Source organism: Leptidea sinapis, chromosome 22 (assembly GCF_905404315.1).
Source record: "Leptidea sinapis chromosome 22, ilLepSina1.1, whole genome shotgun sequence".
NCBI lineage: Eukaryota > Metazoa > Arthropoda > Insecta > Lepidoptera > Pieridae > Leptidea > Leptidea sinapis.
This window is the reverse complement of record NC_066286.1, coordinates 12,640,834-12,668,622: the sequence shown is the minus strand read 5'-3', so window position 1 is coordinate 12,668,622 and position 27,789 is coordinate 12,640,834. Positions and strand designations below refer to the sequence as shown.

At 36.1% G+C, this 27,789-nt stretch overlaps 1 protein-coding gene across 2 annotated transcripts; it reads left to right on the top strand.

The window, feature by feature from the left end:
* Nucleotides 1-31: 31 nt before the first annotated feature.
* Nucleotides 32-25,875, top strand: LOC126970850 (TWiK family of potassium channels protein 18-like). 2 transcript variants are annotated; one of them, XM_050816999.1, is made up of 9 exons: nt 32-311; nt 6,422-6,578; nt 7,712-7,794; nt 11,928-12,093; nt 12,921-13,010; nt 14,057-14,170; nt 17,205-17,275; nt 25,455-25,613; nt 25,699-25,875. In XM_050816999.1, the coding sequence occupies exons 1-9, from the start codon at nt 270-272 to the stop codon at nt 25,864-25,866; spliced, it is 1,050 nt and encodes a 349-aa protein (XP_050672956.1). In that variant the 5' UTR covers nt 32-269; the 3' UTR covers nt 25,867-25,875. The 2 variants fall into 2 exon arrangements, with proteins under 2 accessions (XP_050672956.1, XP_050672955.1); XM_050816998.1 differs by lacking the exons at nt 32-311; nt 6,422-6,578; nt 7,712-7,794; ... (2 more) ...; nt 14,057-14,170; nt 17,205-17,275 and adding an exon at nt 22,876-23,732.
* The last annotated feature ends 1,914 nt before the right edge of the window (nt 25,876-27,789 follow it).

Genomic DNA, 27,789 nt, shown 5'->3' with positions numbered 1-27,789 from the left:
AATTTGACAGGGTGTCAAAACGAGGAGGCCACGAAAATGTCACAAGACGCAATGATCGATTGGATTTAATAAATTTGAGACACAGAAGTGAATATAACATAATATTGCCTGGGGCATGCGATAGCACAGTCGTTAATATTCCAAATGTTATAAGAAATGATAGAAAAAGCAACACCCAAAAGACACATAACAAAGGGAATGATTTGCGACCTTCTGACGTTAAGCGTGATTCTGAAAAAATAAAGACTAAAAGAAGGTTAAAACGAAGTATGAACATAACTGAAAATACTACGAATATAATAATTCATAAGGTAAATAATTCACACAATTCTCAACTTATAAGTTTCATTTTAATTCAAATTGTTAAGATATAGGTTTTTACATAAATATTATTATAACATAATGTTTATTTAATAATTTTACTTTCTTCGCTTATTCCTTTTCACGGAGTGTTCAATGTTTAAAAATCACTGTCAAAAATAATCCCATTAATATTGCAAATTTTTGACAAACAAACAAACAAATATTTATTTATTACAACAAAATACAAAATACAATCAGTGTTGGGGTCTCCTTTTAAGCAAAGAGTTGCCTGTAGTAGGAGGCCCCGCTCTTCCATAGCAAAAACATAATAATGAGGTGTAATAATAGATAAGTTGACCTTAACATATACATAATTAATTAACTAAGGGAAAAAAAATCTACTAACAATAATATACTAAAAATTTATTTATTTGTAATCTAAACTTAATGTGCTGTGTGTGTGTGGGTGTGTGTATGTATGTATGTGATTGTATGTATTGGTGTGTGTGTGTTACTTTGAAAGAAAACTTAAAGATTTAGTACGTAACTATAAGTAGGTTTTCTGTGTCTTCATAATTAAATGACCTTATCCACTCAATTATTATTTTCTTGCATTCATAGTATGATTTTTCATATATATTGTTTAGTTTATTTATTTTATTATACAGTAAGGCCGCACGTTTTTCATACTGTATACTTGCAAACGATGTTTTGGTGTGAGGTACATGAGCAACAGTGTGTTTAATTCTCTTATTTAGTAATGTACTATTATAAGGAATAGTTTTATGTATTTTTAGTACCGTATGTACTATATACAACTTTCTAACTGTTAATAAGTTACTGTCAGAATAGATGCTATGCGTGGGATGACGCCGTTTTTTAAAATACATAATTTTAATTAAAGCACGTTGCGCCCTTTCAAGTTCTAAAAATTTGGATTTTGCTGCGCCTCCCCAGATAGGTATACAATATATGAGTATAGACTGGACTAACGCTACATATATTTTATTCAGAAGATGCTTAGGCGTGTTTGTAGAATTTGAAGAATTTTCAGGAACAACGTGTCTTAAACTTCTGAAAATCCAGGTAAGTTTCCGAATTCTCTTAGTAAGTTGCTCAAGATGTGGGTCTATAGTTATTAATATCATCCTTATCCCCCCCTTTATGAATCGGTGTAATTATAGATCGCTTGAGGAGGTCAGGAAAAACACCTTTTTCAAAACATAAGTTAGCTAGATGAGTGATAACATGTACAACTTCATGACGTATGTGTTTCAAATAGCTCGTAGGTATGTTATCCCAACCCGCTGCACTAGACGACTTAAGACCAATTATAATTCTGTTTTTCTCCTCTACGTCTGCCTCCAGTAAGATCATAGAATGTGGTATTGATTGATTATTGTCATTCTTTAAGGATTGCACAGAAGGTGGAATTTGTTGAGCCAGTTGTGTACCAATGTTAACAAAATAATCGTTTATGAAATTCACCGACTCTGATGCAGTATTTTTTATGTTGATTAATTCTGAGTTTCAATTATTAGTTTTATTAGAATATGTAATTAATTTAATATTTTTCCACAATAGTATATTATTGCTTATGGAGTTAGCTAAAAGATCCCTTTCGTATTTCCTTTTAAGTTTTTTTATTAAATTATTACAATAATTTCGGTATCTAGTATAAGTTATTTTAAGTATTACGTTGTGCGGTTCCTGACGACATTTTTTTTGTAATTTTTTTCTATTTTTTATGCAGCGTAATATACCCGAAGTTATCCATGGTTTTAAAGTACGTTTATTGTTTGGGATTCTTGTATTGGTGGTGTTAGTTAAAATTGATTCTGTTAACATATTAATCAGTTTATCAGTCAGTAGGTTTGGATCATGACAGAATAGTAATTGAGGTAAATTTTGATCTACTAGATATTTAAGGGCCTTATCATAATCTATGATTGTTTTGATTTTATGAGCATTATATTTTAATTTAAGTTTAGATAAACGTAAGAAGGTCGTAAAGTGGTCAGTAATAGAAGTATGGAGAATCGCTATATCTGCCGAAACATTCTTTTTATTAATTTTTAACATAAAATGATCTAAGCATGTTTTATCTCTGGTGGGTATAGTGTGTCCTGGGAGAAGCCCATGCGTTGCCAGCATATTAAGGTAATTTAATCTATTCCTATGCTGTTGGGAAGATTCTGTGTGTTTATAAATAATATTAATATTTATATCGCCAGCTAGTACAGTGTTTTTATGAGTTGTTAATGTACCAAGATGGGTACTTAGTGATTCTATAAAGGTATCAGTGTTAGTGTACGATGGGGAGCGATATATACATAAGATTGTATTATTCAATATGTCTACTTGCATACATGATGCTTGAGATAGCATGACTTCCTTGACTTTATGTCTGAGTTCTTCTTTAACATATATCGCTACTCCATCGTTTTGGTTATTCTGCCATGTGGTATGATATGCACAGTAATTAGATATTTGCGGTATTGGTTTATTACTTTTAAGCCTTTCTGTCAAAATGATAACGTCAGTTTGAAATTTAAAATCTGCCAAAGTTAGTAGAAAGTCGTCAAAGTTGCAATATATACTACGTATATTCTGTGATATAATAGTCAAATCATTTTTATTAACGTTTAAAATTTTATTTAAATTTGGACTATCACATTCAAAAGTAGGCGCGATTTTAATTTTGTCTATTTCCTGTAAAGCTTCAATTGTATCAGCCATTTGTAATAAGAAGAAAATAATATATTTTATAAATAAAATAAAATGGGTTGTATGTTAATGAATGATGAGGATGTACTAGTATACCAAAGTGATATTTGTACAATCTAAGTGTGCAATATTTATAAGTTTGAGTGCAATTTGTGTGTATGCAATAAATATGATTATAAATAAGAGTGAAAGGTGTATTTATTGTTGTGTTGGGTGTAAGTTTTTTGCGAGTGAACGTGTGTAACAGTTTTATATATGTATAACAAGAATGACTACATTTATGAACTAAACTACTATGACTAACCAGATATCTTATGACTACAAGAACAGATAGTCATTTTCTTAAAAGGAGTTGGTGAACTTGCTCTTCACTTCTGATCCGAATTATTGTGGAGTTCTCGTCCTACCTCACAAACTTGACCTTGACCTTGCCATATGCCGTCCAGCAGAACTTGTACGCCATTGTTTTAACCAGATTGCGAGCACGAAAATGTAGCCGTGAGCCCTTCATCGTTAAATGTTCTCCTAAGAAAACCGGTGTGTCTTCTTGAAATTTTAGGCCAAGATGCTTACAACATAACTTATTTTTCTGACTCACATTAAAAGACTTACCCAGCCTTAGAAAATTGGTTTTTATCAATGTGGAGCCGGTTTCCATAATAATTGGGCTCGGTTTATCATTGTTTTTTCCTCGTACTCTGAATATATCTTTAATGTCGGTTTTACTTATTTTACAATCTATAGTTTGTGAGAGACATAGGGCCATTTCAATAAGATCCTCATTCGTTTCGTTTTGCTTTTTAGGCACGTTTTTTATCTCAAAGTTAGCTTTGCGGCTTCCCATCTGTAGGACTTCAATTTTATCCTCTAAAACTGCTATATACTGTTACACGTCTGCACCGCGCAGTGGTCCGGGGGGAAGAGGACAAATTTCGTTAAATTCACAATTTCATTAAAATACTCATTCCTTGCCACACTTCCTCTGAAAGACACAAGTAGGAGTATCATAAGCAATTCTAAAGTTTATTAGAGGAGAGAGAAAAAGTGAGATTAATATCGTAATGCTGACATTGTATCGACTAAAGATAACAAGTAAATTTAAAAGAGTTTCTAAAAAAATTACAAATCTATATTTACATGGAACAAAGTCACAGTAGATCCATTAGCTTGTTGCACAATGCATGTGGATTAGATTTAAGCAGAACACATATTATCTATATTGGAAGTGTTAATAAAATATTTAATTTACCATCCTTCAGTTTTCTAAGGGTCTCATTCACAATGAACAAGTAAAATAGCGAATTATCATAGGCAAGATTAATTAATGGTCACATTAAACTTCTGAGTAATATACAGGCTGGACCAAAAGTCCGTTTATAATTGGAATGATGATTAAAAAAAAACTAATTACAGTAGATCATAATTGTTTATTGTTTTCGATAGTAAACAAAAGGGGAATTTATTTTTTAAAAATCACATTATCCATATGCAATCCTTCATTATTCTGGCATTGCTGCAATCTACAGCGGAAATTTTCGATGACAGCTTTACATGTTTCTGTTGAGATGTTTTGGATTTCTGTGCGAATACGATCCTTTAATTCGTCAATAGGTACTGGGTTGGTTGGCTGGAATGCAGGGGTTTTTGATCACCATGACATAGTGTCACTCCAATAACGACAATTTTGTCTATTAACATGCCCATTTAGGTGGAAGTGTGCCTTGTTGAGAAAAAAATGTTTGTAAAACTGGTGAATCGCTCTACCATTTCGTTCGCAAACTGCAACCTAGTGGCATGGTCCTGAGGCCTTAATTCCTGTACCATTTGGATTTTATAGGAATGTAGACTTAAATCTTTCTTGAGAATGCGGTTTAATACATCATTATCTTGGCACTTTAAGGACAGCAGACCGCTTTCGAGTTGATAGTCCAGGTTGGTCACGAACAGACGATTTTACCCGCTCCACGTTTTCGTGGTCCCTCGACGTTCTAAACCGGCCAGATCGACGTAAATCCATTGTTGAACCCGTCTTCTCAAACTTGAGCACCCATTTTTTAATTAACACACCTGATGGAGCTTGATTTTTGTGTCGTATCTTGTAATGATTGCAAAACTTTCGTTGAGCTAAGGTCGCAGAATCGTTGTTTCGATAGTACTCGCGTACACAAAATGCACGTTAACTACCGCTAAACGACGTCATGGTACTAAATTCCCATTGGCCGTTCTTGCAAAGCGTAACCCTTCCACCCCCTCCGCCGCCGTTGCTAGACGCGGCAATCAATTCAAATGTAAACGGACTTTTGGTCTACCCTGTATAATGCGGTTGACAATCATTTCACCGCTGTCTTTATTTACCAGGTGACTTAAAGACGACCTGCATTCCAAAGTTTCATTTAACGAAATAAAAATATTAAATCTATTATAATATTACCGTTAATGACGTAAACCAAAACGTTCGCAACTATCATGGAATAACAAGCACCCAAAAATATAACAATAATAAAAAAAAAGAAAACATTAATATATTTTTTATATGCGAGGGTGTGCAAGATTCTCTCGTGATGGGAAGTGGTGAGGTATACGCCTCTGGATACACGCAAAACCAGGGGTCATGAGAAGCGTTGCCGGCCTTTAGAGCATACTCCCATGCTCTATACTTGAAGGTCCCTGAGTCGTATAAACTGCAGCCAGTGATTGATTCCACAAAGTGGCTGTGCGAGGCAAGAAATTTCTTGCAAAATGCCAGACGTCAATACGTGTCAATACGATGTGGTTGTCATTTGGCATTTATGGAATTCGGCCGCTGGTACCAACCCGAACAGCTCCTCTGAGCACTACCCGTGATAAATGCGTAGAAGATGCAGAGAGAACCCACATCTGTACGCAACGCCAAAGAATCAAGCCGATCGGTGATGACTTGATTGTCGATGATTCGAGTATTTGGTCAAATGGAAGAGATGTTATTACTGGAGAGTGCCCGCTAAGAGTTGAGAACAGTACTCGCAAAAGTAAATAATATTTAATACTTTAACCTGTCTGTTAACAATATAACATATTAAACATCTATAAATGTATACCTTAACAACTTAACGTGAGGTTCGATTGACAAATGTGTCTTAAAAGCAGTGCAAATTCAATGAAACATAATGAGAGCGTTATTAAATTGGCGTTATTTAATTAATGAATAATGCAATAAAAATACTGTGCGATAAATTATTGACTAAATATGGGCTAAATTTCTTTTGCCCTTTTTACGGCCGTTTTATTTAATCCAAGACACGTTTGATCGAAGACACAAACAATTACGCATTTTAATATATTATTATTGCCAGGCGCTACATTTTATACGTAAAATAAAAATTACGATAAACTTCAGTTTGCAATGTTGCAGATGCCGGAAACATGGCTGAGAGTATACCCGGCGCCCATGTCGGATGAAGAGTCCACGTGCTCGGTGATAGTGCGCTGTGTAGTTTGTCAGATTGGGCTAACAAGCTTTCTTATATTATGGACTATCATTGGAGTCTTCGTCATACAGTCTTTCGAAGGTATTAAACAATAAATAAACAAAAATAAAAAGTCAAAAACGTAACAATTTTAAGAACTGCAATCATGACTTATCACGCACATGTAGAATCGCTACTGCGCTACGGGCTTATATTATGAGGACACAGCACAGATATAAACAGAGCATTTATTGCTCAAAAAAAGTGTAAAGGGGATGCATCCTGAGCAATCGTGTCAACTCATATTTAAAAAACTAGGATTGTTACCTTTGCCGTCGCTTTATATCTTGGAGATATGTATGTCTATAAAAAAAATAAAGAATTGTTTAAATCAACTAATGGATCTAAATCCGCGGAACCGACGTGATCCACAAAGACTAACTATAATAAAAGTTGTGTATGCAATTGTGTTCGTGTTTATAATAAGTTAACGAGTAGCATTAAAAATTTAAATTCTAGATTATTTAAGAATAAGCTATATAGTTGGCTAAATGCTTATAATATTTATAGTGTTAAGGAATTCATGGATACAAAATTCTGATATTCATTGTATTAAGTTAAATATTTGCATGCTAGGAATAGTGCTAGCAAAACATATAAGCTCATTAGTATAATATTTTAATATTGTATACTATGTTATTTTGCAAATAAATATATTATTATTATTAATACAATACTACTGTCACCAGTCTTTCACAGTTGAAGAATATTCTTTTGCCATAGTCATAATAGCTTTATGCAGTTCAGCGGTTGTTCTATCTCTATCTTCTACACTGTAACAAATATGATCTTGTAGAAGCCACTAGAACTATCTTTAGGTGATTGCTAAGATTCCTTTCAAATTGATCCTTGATGTTCAAAACTGATATAGTGACTGTAAGTAACTGAAACTTGATATAGTTTATATCACAGTGAGCTGACAAATCTCAAACTCTCTCAAAAATAATTGGTCTTCCCTTTATAATCGCCCGCGTGACATCAAAACAGTGGTCTAGATAAAAATATGTCGGAAATAAAGTCACATCCAAAATATTGTGTTACTAACTTTAATGTAGAAAATATAGTGTTAATAAAAAATTTCATTCATTTATTCGAAGTTAAACGTCCGCGTCGCGTATGTTATACTAAGAATACTCTTATAATATTGATAGTGGATATTATTTCATGATTCACAGGCCCACACGAAAGGGAAGTATCAATTCGGTTTGAAGATGAACAGAATCAACTTGTTATAGATTTAGCAACGGAATTGAGACAGGTATTTATTTATTGTTATTATAAATTAGTAGCAATAGAACTAGCTGTATGTGCAGTTTTTGTCAGAGACACTGCCAAAATACCTAATTCTGCAGAAAAAAACCGTTCACGTAGACTTATATTTCCCTTTGAAACTGCCGGTGTAAATACAGTCATAGGAGGCTTGCCACAGGCTATAAATAAGACATAGGTCATTCATTTATTTCTCCAAACATGATCCAGTGATGCACATTCATCTGAAAAGGCTATTTAGTTATATATTTATATTATTTTTTTATTTAATTCAGAGAGATCTCCATAAATATTAGTAAATGTATTAGTAACAATATTTCTTATGTACTACGTTAGTATCATTAGTGGAATATATTTATAAACCCAGAGCTAACTGTATCCAGTGTGTCTGGAAGGAACAGTCAGCTCTGGCAGCAATCATCTGTAGGATTGCAGACGACAGCACTGGTGATGCCGTATACACGGGCCATGCAGGTCTCTCTCGGGAAAACGTCGACCAGTGCCGGGAGAAACTTGTGTCTTCTATCGAGTCCTCTCTCGAGAAGGTCGCGGAATGGGGTAAGTTGAACCTTGTCCAATTTAACCCCCAGAAGACTCAAGTTTGCGCGTTTACCACTAAAAAAACCCCATTTGCCGTATCACCGCTCTTCGAGAACACTTCCCTTTAAGCCTCACCTAGTATCGGAATACTGGGTCTCGAAATCTCGAGCAATTGCCAATTCCGTGGCCATCTAAAGGGGGAAAGCCAAACTGGCTTCAAAGAAACTGGGCGTCATAAATAGAGCACGGCAATACTACAAGCCGGCCCACATTCTAGCGCTCTACAAAGCGCAGGTCCGGCCTCACATGGAGTATTGCTGTCATCTCTGGTCTGGCGCACCCCAGTATCAGCTCGATCCATTTGACCGCGTGCAACGCAGAGCAGCTCGAATTGTCGGGGACCCAGTACTCTGTGAACGGCTGGATCACTTGGCGTTGCGTAGAGACGTCGCTTCATTGCGTGTCTTCTACCGCATTTATCACGGGGAGTGTTCCGAAGAGCTGTTCAAGCTGATTCCTACCGCCGAATTTCACCTTCGCACGACACGCCACAAGTTAGGATGCTGTTACTGCTAACACGAAGACGCTGCAACATGGAAACCGCTTTTTTGCGCATTATGGCATGGAAACCATCCACAGATGCCTCAGCAAACATTCCAGAAGCGCTACAACGCCATGGTAGCCCAACAGCCTCCTAGACGCATTATTTTATGTGACACGTAGAACGCTATAAGCCCCGCGCGAATATGACACCCACAAAGCGCTCGAGTAAAAAGACTGGCAGAATGCTTTGAATAATAACGCTTTAACATTATTTGAGCTTCGAGCAAACCTGCGGGCGAGCATATTACTCCTCACTGACAACGCTCTACGCTCCCGTATTCCATATATAGTTACTTATTTTTGTATAGTTTAATCGAAACTATACATCTATCACCACTTCGGAGAAGGTAAGGTTAAATGAGACATTCAAATTATTGAGGTAATTAAGTACTAGCGTACTACTACTACTACTACTAAGAGTTGTAGCCAGCTGTAGTAAACTCACTTAGCCTTTGCTTTGCGTTTGTACATGTGTTGTGAGATATGTTTTTAACTCTAAAAACGTAATTAAAAGTCAAGGAGTGGCCTTGCATCATCAAATTCAATAAATTATTTTTAAATCACGCCTTTATCTTCTTAATCCAATTTTGTCGATTTTCAATCTTTATATCTATATCTATAAAAATGTTGATTTAAAAGTGAAAATAAGTTTTTTGCCATTTCTTCTCATTAAAGCTCAATAAATTAATTTTGATTTAAATTAAACTGTCATAACATGTCATCGTGGTGATAGCTGGCAAGTTATATGTAAACATTGAATGAATATGAATGTCAATATGCTTGGCCCGCTGTTGTTAAGTTGCACCTTATAATGTGTTCGAAATGGCTATTACGTAGCACATATTATCTCAATTGTTAAAATGTTTTCTTTATTATATTATACAAGATGATTCAAGAGGCGTATCGTAGATCGTCGTACTAGGCTACTCCGCAGTTTTGCGCAGAGTGATGTGTTCAGAGGCGTATTAACAAATCTATAGACTATGTTGAATTTCCTGCCTAATGAAACATAGTAAAATATTTATTATGATCTATCTTATTATTATCTAATACCACCAGTAACCCCACTAACTATCAATAACTGTACTTCCCACTTTTCTGCAATAACAATATACAACATACTAAAGAGTTTTACCAATGGTCGTTCAACTACCGATGATGGTGTTGACTTACGGCCGTTCCTAATATACTATTTACATAAAGAGATAAATTACTACATTCTGCAGTTCTAATTCTTGTCAGTAATTAGCTGTCAATAATCTGAAGCTGTCCAATACCAATAAGTCATTCTTATCGCCTAGAGACGCAGGAATTGCAATTTCCATACAAACTTCTATCGCTGGTAAGCTATACGTCGTCCCATTGACAGACAGCGTGTACGAATAAGGTGAGTTACCATCAATAAGTTTATTGGGACTGAAAAGTCAACGATAGTTACGATTTTTAACTCAAGTAAGAGATAGACTGAATATTGGGAACGTCCGTTAATAGGTACATAATATATTTTAAGTCGGGGAGTAGTCCGGAGATACGTATGGCGTCTTTTATGATCTATACAAGTCGATTGTATTGAAGTCGAAAAATTGGTCAGAAAACTTTTATCTTCCTTATTTCGCCAAGAACAAGTAGGTATCTAACTGTGTTGTTTGCTGATGATACATTATTCATGTTGAAATACCGATCAAAAATCGAGTCTTTTAAATGTTGTGTACCAGCACAATGATGCGCATATAGAATACTGTAAAAAATTTACTAATTCATTTTGGACAAACTGAAGATCACGAACAAACTATTCACCCTCTTATAGTAACGTGTCCTAAGCTATTTATATCAGATGTCCGGAGGCAACCACATAGTCTAGAGAAAATGAATGCAGTGCAAAATATCGAGGGCAAAACACCACAAAATCCATCACCAAGCCTTGGTCCGTACAAATGGGAGAGTAAGGATTAATATAATGTGATTCAATATCCCTAACGCCTGCGACAAGCCGAGAACGAGTTATGTGGAGACAGCTAGTTGATAAATAAGCGAAGGCCTTTGAAAATAAGCATGATCTTCATGAATGAAATATGCGTAGAGGAAGATTAACCAAAAATACAAACTGTAATTCTTTTCAGCTTTTATAAACTGACCTCGTTTTTCTCAGTAGAGCAAATAAATAGTATTTTGCCACTAAGTGTGCTAGAGAAGATAAATTAAGGGAAGTGTCCGGAGATTCCTTGTAACTAATTAATCAGGAGTTAGACCATTACTCGGCTATAGTTTAAGCCTTGGCTTGTGGATATGGAAGATATATATCTGTACAGTAAGATTAGGCAGGTTTGCATTGTTCCAAACAAAAGTTCAGTTGGAGAATTATGAATACTGATTTATATTAAAATATAATAATGTTAGCCTTAATGTTTATACTTACCTAAAAAACAAATGTCTGTGCTTGTTAATGAATTTGAAACAAAAATTGAATGTTATTTCAACGATGTATTACTAGAGGTCTCACATAAAATATAGGCATATATATTATATTAATATTATATTCCATATTATATTATATTAATATTATATTCTTACATAAGGTTTTACCAGTGGCGGTTTTTACCAGTTAGTCTCCTTTGCACAGGATGCCGGCTAGATTATGGGTACCACAACGCCGCCTATTTCTGTCGTGAAGCAGTAAGCATTACTGTGTTTCGGTCTGAAGGGCGCCGTAGCTAGTGAAATTATCGGGCAAATGAGACTTATCATCTTATGTATTAAGATGACGAGCGCAGTTGTAGTGCCGCTCAGAATTTTTGGGGTTATTCAAGAATCCTGAGCGGCACTGCATTGTAATGGGCAAGACACACAAGACAGTTGAGATACATTTTAGCCTTCTATAAATTTTAACGTTCAATCAGTGGTTTAAAATCGTATTTCGAATAAATAAAAATACATCAATTTGAATTTGAACTTGTATTTTACAATTTAAGGTTATTTCAGATTACACCTGTGTCCCCAAAATGGAAATACGCGATAGAGAAGCGAATAGAACAGGAAAGGAAGTTGACTGTAGAGGCGGTGGGACACGGAGCTAATATCAAACCTGGACAGTTCTGGACTTTATCTGGAACTTTCTTGTTCGGTGTCTACGTCATGACAGCACTTGGTAATTATTTTTTCTTTTTAATTTCCATGGGCGGCAGTTATCACTTCCCAGTAATAAAACACCAAGAATACCGAATTACATCCCAAACAATTCAATTTTAGCTCTTACGATTTGATCCAACTAATACGGCAAGTGAGCTCGAAGAGCTCAAAATCGTCATATGTAATGTCATGTTACCAGACTTTCGAGCTCGAAAGCGAAGTGTGATGAAATACTATTTCTTGAATTTTCAAACGGCAATAACTTTTGAATGAATGAACCGATTTTCACCTGGGTTTTTTGAGCCTCATAAAGAATCTTTGAGTTCAATTGATCGAACTCGGAATTTCGAAGTAATTCAGAAAAACACTTATTTCGGTTTTCCGATCGATTCGATAAAATTTCGCCACATGGCCGAAACAGTGCAGAGACCAACAAGTTAATAGAATGTTATGTGCTTACCAATCTATTATTTACAAGTTAAGCAAACTTCTTGGTATGTTTGGTATATTATTTACCAGAGGCTTGGTAGCACAAAATGTCCGCTAGACGCGTGCCATATCACACCGGCACCACTTTACCGGCAAGCAGTAATGGCTTAGCACTACTTATGTTTCGGTTCAAAGAGGGCCGTAGGTAATAAAATTAATAGACTAAGGAGACTTAACATCTTATGACTCAAGCTGACGAGCGCAACTGCGATACCGCTTAGAAATTTAGGTTTATTTACAATCCTGAGTGACACTCCATTGTAATAAAAACGACGTATCGCTTATCATCAGGTTAATGTCTTGCTCCACTCGTTACTTCTTCTCATTGAAAATAATTAACAAGTTATGTTTGCAAAGGTTTCGGCGCCCCCGTACCACATACGATCTGGGGGAGAACATCATCTTTAGTTTACGCGATTCTGGCTGTTCCGACACATATATATCTGAGTAAGTTGATTAAGCTCGCTAATCTGAACTTAGAATCAAGTTTTATTATGCAATATCGAAAAAGCAGCCCATCCATCCAGCTGATGCAAAATTATTACCACTGTGGCCATAATGCAGATGCCCTTGCAACTTCGGATACATTGTTCGTGACGCTTAGGTGACGGTGACCAGGTCCTACTTGGTCCAACGTCTCCATTGGACTTAATTGGATACCATAGGTTGGCTGTAACTGCCGACCGTCGCCCAAAACTTGAACTGATGCGCGTCGTTGACAAATTCACTATCCACAAATCCACGAGACTATGTTGGCCATGAGGATAGGATGCAAGAAGATTCTGGTATCAAAAGAGTTTTCTTTGGTTTACCAAGTGGTAGACGTCCGAAGTACCATTAGTTTTATTAAGTCCAGAAAGGACTAAAATGAATAACATCAAGTTTCACAAGAAACGCAGTTGCGTACTTGAAGTGTAAACTTCTTTAGTGGCGCTTTGCTTTGAGCACTTTTCTTGGGATGGGTATAAAATGTTAAACTCGCGTCAGGACACGTGATCTGATCGAAAATTCGTCAGACAGTCGTTGAAATTATGGATGTAAATTGATTTTTCTGAGAGATAAACTTTTTAATGTAAAATAATTGTAATAGTTCTGAAGTGTTAAATTTGTTATGTAATATAAATTGTAATTTTTAATATTGTATTCAAACACATAAATGCTAGTACTTTTATACTAATAAATAAAGCAATTCGTGCGAAAGTATTCCCTAGCCATTACAAAATATTCAAAAATGCACAACTTTAATGTTCAAGTTTTCACTTCTGCCGGCACACCCGGAGAGTTATTTTTTTATTGTTATAGTTGCGAGATGTTGAGGAGTTTCCGCAGTAGATATACCATACCATATTGAGGCATTGTAACACGGCTTCCATTCATTTACTTAATTTCATTTCGCTGAAGGTCTATAAGATATCACCTGTGATGCAACATGGTTAACGCAGCTAACCAACTCTTATTAACTAGTAACTCTTCTTAATATTTTTTTCTTACAGTGGTAAACGCAAGTACATGTTTGGTGGCAAACGTGGACAGACTGGTACAGTCGTGGAAATTAATACTCGCCAAAAAAAGGCCCAACAGCAAAATTGAAAATCAATTTATTAATGGTAATTATAATTGTATTGTGTATTGTAGAAGGCGAGGTTCCGTTGTTACCGACCACTAGCACTCGTCACTTACGGCCGTTTCCAATAACGATCTCTAGTTCCGGATACATTGCTGTCACCGCTTAATGACAAGAACTTATCTATCCATAGTTTAGGCCATTATAGTTATAGTCCAATGCTTTATGTCGATGGGTTATTCAAATGTAACTAAGCGTAAAAGGATACACTTGTCTACCCCTAGTTGGTTAAACTAAGGATAGATAGGTTATTAAAAAAAATATTGAAGTAGGCGTTACTTTGCGGAAATCCATAATTATACAAATGATTTAAGTTTTCTTTAGTGTTAATTCCGCCAATATTTGTTTTTAAACAATTCGACACGTGTTTCGCCTCTACACGAGACATCCTCAGGACGTGTTATCTCTCCAAAATCGTTCGTGGTTAAAACGGCCGTTCGACATTTGTCAGAAGTCCGTCAACTAGACTTTTGACTGGTATTTCGCTTCTCTTTGTCGTACAACTATGCCGAGGTTCTAGACTCACCTTTGCCCCTGACAATCAATTACGCTGTTAAAGCTATTTTGAGCTGCCAGCCATTGAGTTCGTTTAAAAAGTGACAGAACAGTTGTGGGGGCTGTGACATACCACACTCGTCCAATCCATTCAAGAGCGTTTCTATTTCAATGGTAACAAATGCTTTCTTGAAATCATAAAACACTCCATCAATTTTTTTCTATTAAGTATGTATTTATCTCATCCGTGAATTGAGACCGTTGTCTTTGTTCTTATACCTTTTTGAAATGCGATTTAACATTCATCTCATAAATAAAATAATATATAATAACACAAAATAGCTATAGGTCTGTCTGAAATAGCTATAGTTAGAAAAACTTTACACTTGTCACTTTTTTATACTTCAAATAAAGTCTTCATTCTGTCAGGGAATTTACTGAATTGAATTGAAATCTAACTTCTATCTTTTTGGTGATGTAAATGTATTAACTTAGCTTTAAATGTTGACAAACTGTAAATCTAATAATAATAAGGCTAGTTTAATTATAATGTGAGATCGAAAGAATTTTCAATGGTAGGAACATATATATTATAGTAGATAGAAATGTTTAATATATAGTTTCTAAATCTTCCCAGAACTCGAAGTATATATTCGTAATAGGTTAGTTGTAGAGGCACGTACCTATCATCAGCTGAGAAAACAACATTTCTAAAAATGGACCGCTTTGAAGACTGGATGATCCAGTTATCGAGAGCTTCTGTTGTTTATAAAGCTTTAAATTTTTCCAAATACTTGCTCGTAAAGTGAGCCTCATTACATCGTTCTTAGGGCCATTATAACCCAATTATAACACACGCGTGCATAATAATATTACACATTGGTGCATAATAGAATTATCCCTACAAAGTTAATACCTAACTGCAAATTATACAAGTGTAAACAAAGCATTTTCAATTTAACCAGGTTTTTTTTGATAACAACAAAGAGGTTTTCGGAATGAGTACAAGTTAAGACGAAAAAATATTTATTATTATCAAATTATTTATAATTCACAATATTTTGTTATAAAATATATGTATTTTATCACTACAATTATAATTTTGAAGTAGGCTGGTTGGCTATACGAGTATGTAATTAATCGCCTTATATTTGGCGCGTGCAAGACAAACCTTGCGCGCTAATTTCATTATATTTGTTTTGTTTAAACATGTTTGTTTTTTCCTCGCTGTGTTTGTTTCAAGTGTGTTGAAAAATTGTGCATGAAACTCGTGAGGAATTAGCTCACTAGACACTCGATTTACACTGATTTACGCCCTCGACTACGCCTCGGACTGCTTAGCTCACTTGTATCATAATATACTATTATAATATCTTTATGTATTTACAGTGTGTGTGTGTGTGTGTGAAGTGATGCATCGGCTGTACTCAATACCTCTAAAGTTTTATTAGATATATAATTTACTTATATGTTTTTAACATTTCACTTGAGAAGTTGAAATTTTTGACTATTTTTGTTGCATCACTTTGCTTATATTGTATTACAATAAATAAAAATAATTAAGCTTTAAATATTTATTGAAAAGAGTAGTACCGGGATTCTCGCCACTCTTTTCAAAGCTCTACTCTTATTAATTTCCATTTTGTAATATGTTTTTCTGTGTTAACTGTGATACTTTGACCTAAATGAATAAATGACTTAAATTATTATTACATGACGTACCAACGATCTTGCTATGTTCGTGACGTCACAGGATGGTGTGAATTAGGACGGCGAAGCAATATTTAACGAGAGGGTCCGCAATAAATGTTAATACTGCTATCATAGCTCGCTTATACAGCTTAAGTTACGTGCTTTAATACCAAAACTGAGGTGAAAATATTCCTCGTAAAATCAACTCGATAAAATGATAGGCCACTTCGCCTAAGAACTTCCGCATTCCGATACCGCTTCTGGTTATAATCGTTTAAAAGTAAACATTTACAAATTTTGACACAGTATCATGAAATTAATTCAACCATTCTTATATCGTTTGATACCTACCTATATTAAAAAGGCATGGACCTAAAAGATTTGGAATTGGCACACCGGATAAAAACGCCTAGTATATACGAGTATATTACAAGCCGAAAATTCATCTAGTCCATTAATAAGATAAAAATAAGCGCGTACATCTTTCTTAAAGGTCGGCAATGCTCCTGTGATTCCTCTGGTGTTTCAAGAGTGTGTGGACGGTGGTGATCACTTAACACCATGTACCCCGTATGCTCCTTTGTCCTCCATTTCCATAAAAAAATTAAAACTTTTTTTTGTTTTTATACCTTACAAAGACAAAAAAAAATCAAATCGTTTTTCGGGTGTCCGTGTGTCTGTTTTTGTAAGGAGTGTGTGAAAGTATTTATTCGTTATTGTTACTTGTCCTTTGATTTGCTCATTGCGCCAATCATGGATATTTCAGTCACAGCGCCAAATGCTGACCCAGTAATCAAATGTTTATTACTCAGTGATTGTTTTTTTTTAAGAAAACCCAGATTGCTGTAGAAATTCTGAATCTTGGAAAAAATCAAAGAAAAACTTCTGCCAGGCAATAACTGTAAGTATTATTTGATGATTCCATTTGAGTTGCTTAATATGATAACAAACACATCACAATATCTTTTTTTTTATTTGTCTGGGAACAAGGAATGTTACCACCGGGTGACTCAGGACATGTTTTGAGAGTCAACAGTGTCATGGGGTGAATTAAACTACTCGACTTTCACATATCGCTTGCAAGTCTTTAACTAGGTTTAGTGTCAAATGGTTTAAGGCTGCAATAGTGCAGCTGACGTCGAACGAGCGTAGCACGTATCCATACGTGCTGACCATGTTCCGTTTAATGCTCAGCTGAGAGCAAACTTGATTGCGCATGTACAATTGGGAAGAAAAATTAATTTTTTTTCATAAAAAAAAACCTCTTTAAGGCGGAAAGATATCAGATTTACCCAATTATTATTATAGAGTGTCAAATTGAGGGAGAAATTTATAGCATACTATTGAACCCGACAGACGTGGTCCTGTACACACGTCTTAAATTTGAAAAATCCGTCCAGCCGTTAGAGGAGTTCACTAACATACACATGAGCAGGAGAATTATATTATATGAACGAAATTGAGAATCTAAACCAATCTCAAATTCACTAGTATATATGTACGGTACTTGCTGATTTTTATTAGGAATCATAAGGGTAGTTGTACGTGCTCCAATATCCGATGACACAAGTCGCGCTTGGGTTGACAAGCGGACAGAGACAATTGATCTTTGCTCGGGCGTGGTCGATAGCACTACATATGTAAACCGTGTTTACCCTGAGTAACCAGTGATCATCAAGTCTAGTGTTGACGTTCAGTACTAGTGTCTACATACAAAACTTTGAAAGCTTGCGATCGCCAGTGACGTTCACTTGGAACACCAGAGTCAGGACCGTTGGAGCTGCTGCGCCGCCGCCACCTGAGTGACGTGGGAGTGTTCAAAGGTTAGTGGATTGCATTTACTTCTTTCCTCATGATTCTTGGTTGATTGCAAGTGCCTACATAAATTCATTTATTTAAAGAGCCAAAACCGGCGATTATAGGAAACCTTAATACAGTCCCAGATATTATTCCTGAGCCCGAACATTGGCCTTCGGAGCCGGATATTGGCATATGTAGTCGGATTTTGGTCATTTCATTCTTATAGGTCCTTCGAATACTTTGATTTAACTTTAATATTACTATTTAATCGGTCTAGTTACAGATAAATCTTAATTCTTTTGTTACAAGTACATACTTTAGTCTACCTACACATACGTAATTCATTTCGTTGATAAACTTACTTATTTGTAACATTAATACTTAGCAAAATCCTTAATAATTAATACTTATACTAAATAATATTAACTTGGTACCTACGTAATATTGTAACTGCGTCGCTTAAAATGGCGACCCGCAGGAAAGTTGAAGTCGAAGGAGATGAACAAGATATTCGTCACAGAGTTTGTACTCATAATGCAAAACAAAAGCAAAGACTATTCTCTCAGGTTCAAAAACTATACGATACTTCTTTGAAAATATGTTCGAATCCTGAATCTGTAGACATCGACATGTTTTTACTTCGTGCCTCTGAAATTAATTCTATTCGCGAGAAATATGAAAAGGTTACAATTAATATATTTGAACTAGAAGTTTTGTTAAATCCTAAAATACAGTTTAATTCTAGTGAATTAGATAGTTTTGATGATTTATTCTTCCAAATCAAAAGTTGTGTTAAAAACCTTGACTTAAAAACAGAAAATAACTCGTCAGATAATTCATCTAAAACCGAAATAAATAGTCGTCCTAGGTTACCTAAACTTGAGTTAATCTCCTTTGACGGAAACATAGAAAACTTCACAACCTTTTATGAGACATTTTGCTCCTTAGTTCATAACCAAAAAGGCATATCAAACATTGATAAGTTTCACTATTTGTTGTCATGTGTTAAGGGTTCTGCCCTCAGTGTTATTAAAAGTGTACCAATTACATCATCGAACTATGATGTGGTATGGAAAGCCCTACTTGATTAGTACCAAGATCAACGTATGTTGGCTAGTAAATACCTTGATAAAATGTTAACTTTTCCACCCATTTTAAAAGAATCTCCTTTAAGTCTAAATAATTTTATTGAAATCTTTGAAAATTCCTACAAGGCAATTTGTTCACTTAATATACCTAACCTTCATAGTTACGTCATCTGCCATATTGCGTTAAAATCACTTGATCAAAATACTCGCAAATTATTTGAGCAAAGCATTGATCAAACAACAATTCCTTGTTATGAAAACTTAATATCCTTTGTGCAAAATCATGTTAAAGTATTGGAACATTCACAAACGTATACTTCAAATATAATTATACAAAATAATGGCACACAACGTAACAAACAACATTTGAATTTAAACACTAATAATAATAAAAACTTAACTTCACGTAAAAATTATACTCAAACAACGAACAACAAAAACAAATTGAATAATTACGCATGTCTTCACTGTAACGAAAATCATATGATTTTTAGGTGTACAAAGTTTCGTAAACTGACACCAACACAGCGTATTAGCCGTGCTAATACTTTAGGGATTTGTCATAATTGTTTAAAACTAAGTCATACAGCTGATGAGTGCCGCAGCGAGTTTCGATGTTACACTTGCGGACAAACGCACCATGCTCTGTTACATGTCGACTATAACAGCAGTGCACCCGCGGCCGCCGGCCGGCACCCTCTCCCTGCGCCGCCCGCGCCTGTTGACGCGTCAATCATGCACTCTCGAAATGACAACTGCCACTCATCGTTATCAGATAGCAAACAATATTCCGTTATATTAGGTACGGCTATAGTTAACGTTGTTGATGTTTTCGGTAAGGAGCAGCCGTGTCGTGTGTTAATCGACTCAGGCGCACAATCTAAGTTTATTACTATAAATTGTTTAGCACGGTTAGGTTTAAGACGTTATAAATGTCCTTACAATATTTATGGCTTATCGGGTGAAAATGTAAAAACGTATGGTATGAGGACATGTACACTAAAACCTAGGTATAACTGTGATTCGGTATTCACAATAGATGCCGTAATCCTTTCAAAAATAACTTCTGATTTACCCACTTCTAATATTTCAGAAAGTATTGTTAAAAAATATAATAATTTAGTTTTAGCGGATCCTTTCTTTTACAGACGTTCTGTAATTGATATTATTTTATTGGGAGACGTTTTTCCACACATTTATGATGGAAATCGAATCGTATTCGGTCCCTCCCTTCCGTGTGCGTTGAGTAGCGTATTTGGGTACGTAATTATAGGGAGACTTGAAGTACCGTGTGCTTCAAATAATTTAAGCGTTTCTATGACTTCAAACTTAGTGTCGTACACTAAGGACGATGACGTCATCGATACTTGTCTTCGGCGATTCTGGGAGATTGAAGCCTCACCGTGTGAGGTACCTCCAGATCCCCTAGAACAAGAAGCGGAAAATATATATTCATCGCGTACGTATCGCGACGCAACTGACAGGTACGTGTGCCCACTGCTGCTGCGTGAGCGCCGCGCGCCGCTGGGAGACTCCCGCGCCGCCTGCTGCAGCTGGAGCGCCGCCTCGCCCGGGACGATGGTCTCCGCGACCAGTACGTAGCCTTCATGCGCGAGTACCAGCAGCTGGGTCACATGGAGCCGTACACCGGGGACGAGCCCAGTCAATACCTTATTCCGCATCATCCAGTGGTTCGCACCGCCAGCACAACTACACCGGTTCGAGTCGTGTTCGATGGCTCAGCTCAAACTTCGAATGGAGTTTCGTTAAATGACAACCTTTTAATCGGCAAAAAATTACAGCAAGATCTTTTAAAAATAATAATCAATTTTAGACTTTATGACATTTGTTTTACGGCTGATATTACAAAAATGTACAGATGCGTTCTAACAGACCCCTCTGAGCGTAAATACCAACACATTTTATGGAGGGAGTCACCTAATGAGCCCATACAAATATTTGAATTAAAAACAAATACATACGGTTTACGTAGTGCACCGTTCATAGCTGTGCGTACGTTACGTCAGCTGGCACACGACGAGGCGAAGCGACACCCGCGAGCAGCGAGCTTGCTGCTGCACGGGTTTTACGTCGACGATCTTCTGGGATCTACACCCACGCTGCAAGACGCTTGCACGTTGCAAGATGACGTTATCGACATATTGCAGCGCGGTGGGTTCACACTCCGGAAGTGGGCGAGCAACTCACCTGAGCTTCTCGCTCGGGTTGGAGTTGACCAGTGCGCGTCTATAAACTTTGATGAGGATTCTGCGTCTTCTTTAAAAATCCTTGGATTAAAGTGGGATCCAAAAGACGATTGTTTCTCGTTTCAATATAATTTAAAAGATAATATTTTCACTAAACGTTCAGTATTAAAATTATTAGCAAGCATTTTTGACCCTGTAGGTTTTCTAGCGCCGTGTGTTTTCTTGGCTAAATGCCTCCTGCAGGATATATGGAAACTTAGCAAAGGCTGGGATGAACCCCTGCCGTCTGATCTTTGTGAGAGATGGAAAACGTTTATTTCATCTTTGTCAACCTTGTCTGAGCTCCGCATTGAGCGTCATTTATTAATAACGGACTTTTCTGACGTTCAGATAGTTGCGTTTTGTGATGCCTCGACGCGCGGGTATGGGGCTTGTCTGTACGCTCGTAGCGTAGACAAGAATAACATTGTTAAAACTAGGCTGCTCACTTGTAAAACTAAAGTAGCACCAATTAAACCTCTTTCAATCCCACGATTAGAATTGATGGGATGTGTTTTATTATCAAAATAAATATTATTTTTAAAACAAAACCTTAACAATTTTAATTACAAAATCATAGCTCTGACAGACTGTCGTACTTGCATGGTTGCAAACGCCACCTTACAAATTAAAAACGTTTGTTAGCAATCGTGTTGCCCAAATAATCGAAGCAGTGCCGTCAAACTGTTGGTATCACGTTAGTAGCGACGAGAATGTGGCGGACGTGTGCTCGCGCGGCACAGCACCCGCGGCCCTCCTCGCCGACCAACAGCTCTGGCTGCATGGACCAGAATGGCTCACGAGAGACTTTCAACAGTGGCCGATTACCACATTTTATGTTAGGGACGACACTGATATTTTAGAGTTAAAATCAAATACGGAGAGTTTTAATTTGTTGAGTAATAAAGAACCGTCGGATCATGAATTGTTTTTAAAATTTTCAACTTTTAATAAATTGCAGCGCGTCACCGCTTGGTGCTTGCGATTCATTAACAACTCACGTAATAAAAATTGTGATAGATATTTTAAAACTTTGACAACTATTGAATTAAATTCTGCACATAACCTTATAATTAAATTAACTCAAAAACAATTTTATTCTAACGAAATTAATTCACTTAAAAATAATACGTTAATAATTCAAACCTTGAAAAGTTTATCTCCATTCTTGGACGAAGCAGGGTTCCTCAGGGTGGGGGGTAGAATCTCACAGGCAAGTCTACCTTTTAGTCGTAAACATCCCTTGCTTTTACATAAACGTAGTCACATTACAACTTTGATTATTGAACATTTCCATCGTAATTATTTACATGTAGGGCGTCGTACGTTACAAGGTATAATTAGTCAGAGGTACTGGATCGTATCCGCTCGTAGTGTCATACGCTCCGTTCTCTCACGTTGCGTCACGTGCTTCAAGTGTAGTCCACGGTTGGCTCAGCCGAGTATGGGGACGTTACCTAAGCCTCGGTTAGAACCCAATAAGGTTTTTCATCACGTTGGTGTTGACCTTGGTGGACCCTTTAACGTAAAAGAGCACAAGAGGCGTAACGCTAAGTTATACAAAGTATATCTTTGTTTGTTCGTCTGCTTTTCCACAAAAGCAGTACACCTTGAGGTCCTCACTGATCTGTCATCGGATTGCTTCTTAGCCTGTCTAGATAGGTTTACCGCTCGTCGTGGCTTGTGCTCAAGTTTATACTCAGATTGCGGTACAAATTTTGTAGCAGCAAACAAGCACTTACAAGACGTCGTTAAATTTCTTAGTAATAACGGAGTAAAAACTTCTATTTCTGATGGCTGTTCAGCTCGAGGTATTACATGGAAGTTCAACCCTCCAAGCGCCCCCAGTATGGGAGGTCTTTGGGAAGCCGGCATAAAGTCGGCGAAATATCATTTATTGCATGTCGCAGGTGACAAGTCCCTCACGTTTGAGGAATTGTCAACACTTTTTCGCAAAGTTGAAGCCGTGATGAATTCACGACCGCTTTGCTCTCTTTCAGATAACCCAAACGAGTTTGAAGTTTTAACAGCTGGACATTTTTTGATTGGCCAGAGCCTGCTCGCAGTGCCTGAGCACAATTTAGAGGATGTTCCTATTAATTTATTGTCTAGGTGGCAATATATTCAAAAATGTTCACAATCATTTTGGAAACTTTGGTCACATGATTACTTACACACATTACAACAACGGTCAAAATGGCATGTATCCCCACCTAATTTGAAGGTTGGTGACCTTGTTTTAATTAAATCGGATTTAACTCGCCCTTTGCAATGGCCATTAGGTAGAGTCATTGAAACGTTTCCTGGTCCTGACGGCGACGTTCGCGTAGTCAGTGTCCGGACAGTTAATCGTTGTTTTAAGCGGCCAGTTAATAAGTTATGTCCGTTACCATTTCGTCATTAAATATTTAAAACTTAACATTTGTAATGTTAGGTATTGTTGTTACATAAAAAGGGTAAGTTTATTTGGTATCCATAGTCATAATTTACTTTTTATAATTCTTACTATCTTACTAATTACATAAGTTTTTTTTATACTTTTTTTATATAGAGTTAGATGACTCTAATTTTATTAAATACATAAATAAATACTTTAATTTTCCTTTACCTGGAAATCATTACAATGATTTCGGTGGGGGGTATGTACGGTACTTGCTGATTTTTATTAGGAATCATGAGGGTAGTTGTACGTGCTCCAATATCCGATGACACAAGTCGCGCTTGGGTTGACAAGCGGACAGAGACAATTGATCTTTGCTCGGGCGTGGTCGATAGCACTACATATGTAAACCGTGTTTACCCTGAGTAACCAGTGATCATCAAGTCTAGTGTTGACGTTCAGTACTAGTGTCTACATACAAAACTTTGAAAGCTTGCGATCGCCAGTGACGTTCACTTGGAACACCAGAGTCAGGACCGTTGGAGCTGCTGCGCCGCCGCCACCTGAGTGACGTGGGAGTGTTCAAAGGTTAGTGGATTGCATTTACTTCTTTCCTCATGATTCTTGGTTGATTGCAAGTGCCTACATAAATTCATTTATTTAAAGAGCCAAAACCGGCGATTATAGGAAACCTTAATACAGTCCCAGATATTATTCCTGAGCCCGAACAATATACAAAAAAAATCATCAAAATCGATTCAGCTATTTAGGAGGTAATTCAATTGAGAATCTAAACCATTCTCGAATCCACCTGAAGACACACAGAAAGTTTCATTAAAATCGTTCAAGCCGTTTAGAAGGAGATCAGTTACAACAGACGTACAAAAGAAATATATGTATATATTAAGAGATAATCGAAATTGCCAGAACACGAAATTTTGTTTACAATTTTTGATTACGATGTTACCTACACACGCTCGTACCGTCGGTCGCTCGGTCAGCGTCGCCAAAGACGATGTCAATACTTTGTAATAAGAGGCTTAAGTATAAATAAAAATTTAGTTTAGTATGAAACGTGCAGTCATTAGACATAAGTTTGAAATAGTAATAATTACAGTACGAAGATTAACGACGTAGTATAATCCGGCTAAGTTTGAAAGCGAACAGTTGCTTAAAACGTAGTGGATATCGGCTATTGGCTACTTATTCCAACATCTATGAAAATACTTCCTTTTTTTCTAATCAATTTATCATAACACCACGACTCAACTCTTTGCACTCAAAGATTACTTTTGTCGAACTAAAACGCACTATATCAGTAAAAAGTGTTTTACTTGTAAAATCATAATTATATACGCTTTAAAATTCCAAAAGAAATTGCAAATCTTAAAATAGCCATAAGTTTTCTCTCTGATATTCGATTTTAATGAAAAGCCAAATTATACCTTGTCGACCTGTGATAAGTTATATACAAATTTTGTTTATAAAAACAAAAAACATATAAATATTTACCAAGCATTGATTATAGATACAACTTTGCGATTGCAACTTTTATCTATATTTCAGAGTTGTATGAGTATATTCTGCTTTGGATATGGTATACCCATGGTCATAATACTGTACTACATTCTGGGCGTGGTAGGATTCGGCGTACTACGGAGTAAGAATGCTCTCGATTGTGCCATGTTCCCTCTGGAGTTCACCACCACTGGGGGATTAGCTCAGGTAATATACTAATATCATTTCTTAAAACTTCAATAATGATCAGATATTAAAGAAATATTTTTGTAATAATTAATTAATCTTCCAGGTGGAGAGCTATATCCGGGTGTTATACGGCGTGTACGTAGAAGGGGCCATGTGTATACTGTCATGTACACTGGCCACGATACGACGATACAGCACTAAAGCTATAACGGGTCTCACAGACAACTACAGGCTATTTACTGTTGACAAATGTAGCAAATGTTCCGAATAAATAAATGTTAAGCTGTGCCTTTTGACTATATCGCTGAACTGATATCCTTCGGCTATCAATATATATTATAAAATTTAGCCTACCTTACTCGATAGTTTTCGCAGTGGACGCAAAATTATACATATTTTTTAAAATCATGTTTAAAGTGATTTAAATTTTCATAGAGACCATTTATAATTCACTTATATTCATTAATTCACGTGATAATAATTGGGCATTCATTATAAGAATTTTGTAAATTGGTTGAGTACTTTTTAACTTAATCGCAACAAACAAGCATTAACTATGTGTCGGAGATTTTTTGGTAATACTAATTCATTTTAACTCATAAAAAATCATAAAATAAAAACATAACTCATTTAAAAGCGCAATCATGCGCGCTCTTATCAATAAAATTCTCGTGTCACTCGGCATAACTTTTTTTATATATTCTTATATAGGGGGCAAACGGGCAATAGCCTTACATGAGGAGGAGTAGTGCCCATGGACATGCGCAGAACCAGGGGACAAGAGATGCCTTGCTGACCATTAAGGTGGTGGAAGTATGTTTTGTCCTTGAAGGGCCCTGAGTCGTATCGGTTTGGGGTAACATTATTCTTTAATTGATTCCACAAAGTGGCTGTACGAGGCAAGAAATTTCTTGAAAAACGCACTGTTGTGAAATGCCAGACTTCAACGTGATGCGGGTAGTATTTAGCATTTTGACGTAATGTCCGGTGGCTGACTTCGAACTCTGGTATCAATTATGTAAGTATATTATTGTAAATCAAAATGGTGGAACTGATATGTGCTGTCCGACGGCAACTATAATAGACAGTGATGTGTGTTTTGTGAATACTTCGTAACAGCAGCGTAGATTATTATAGACCGTACTTAGGATGTAAACTTAGTATAATCATTGATTTCGTATCATTTATAGTCATTTAATAGCTGAAATTTCACTGAGCTTAAGCTAACACAGGTCAATGCAAAACTCAAGTTCACATCTTATCACACTCAGCTAAGTTTTACGTAAGTAAAGTCTGAAGAAAGTCTAAGTATACTCTGTAGATCTCAGCCTTAGACCATAGATAACCTACGATGATGATATCACACGGCGTATTACACCGGCGGTCTAATCTGACCCTGTATATTAATTACGAACAAGTTAGTATTGATCATATCTTCTCTCATGGGATTTCTGAACAAACATCTTTATATAGTGACACGCAGCAGAAAATGTGAAATAAATGGTACTCCAACGTAAGTATATTTCGTTTTTCACAAGGCCAATATATTCCCAGGGATCACACAAAACCACTTCTAAAAGCAATATCGCTTCACGATCGACGCAACTCGTATCTCGATGACCCTCGTACATAACAGGTTTTATATTGAAATCTCCATACCGACGAAGTTCTTCTTTTATATTATGTTAATACAAAATATACTATTTACTTTTTATCTTCTTTTATTTAACATGTAAGTACACAGATTAAAATACAATTACAATCGCTAAAACTTTATAAACCTTATGTACGTACCTATGTAAATCGCTCAATTGTTAATTACAAAACACTTAAAAAACAAAAGAACAATTTTCAATTAGGGTTATTACAACATGTAGTATTGATACAATTATCCATTAATACACCCAAGCTTCGTGCTTCATTAACTCTTCCGATACTTTTACCATTTATTGGAAGTAATGGATGCTGTTGACCAATAATATCGATATGATTTTTAGTTCCCAATATCATGAACTTCGTTTTATCGGGATTTAATAATAGGGTATGTGACCCTGATCACTCTGAAATACGTTGTAAATCTTCATATTTTAGTCTTCTAATAGTGCTATTAACATCGTCAGGCTTACATGTAGTATATATATATATATTTTTTTTTTTATGGAAAAGGAGGTTTTAAGTGACCTGGTATTAAGTG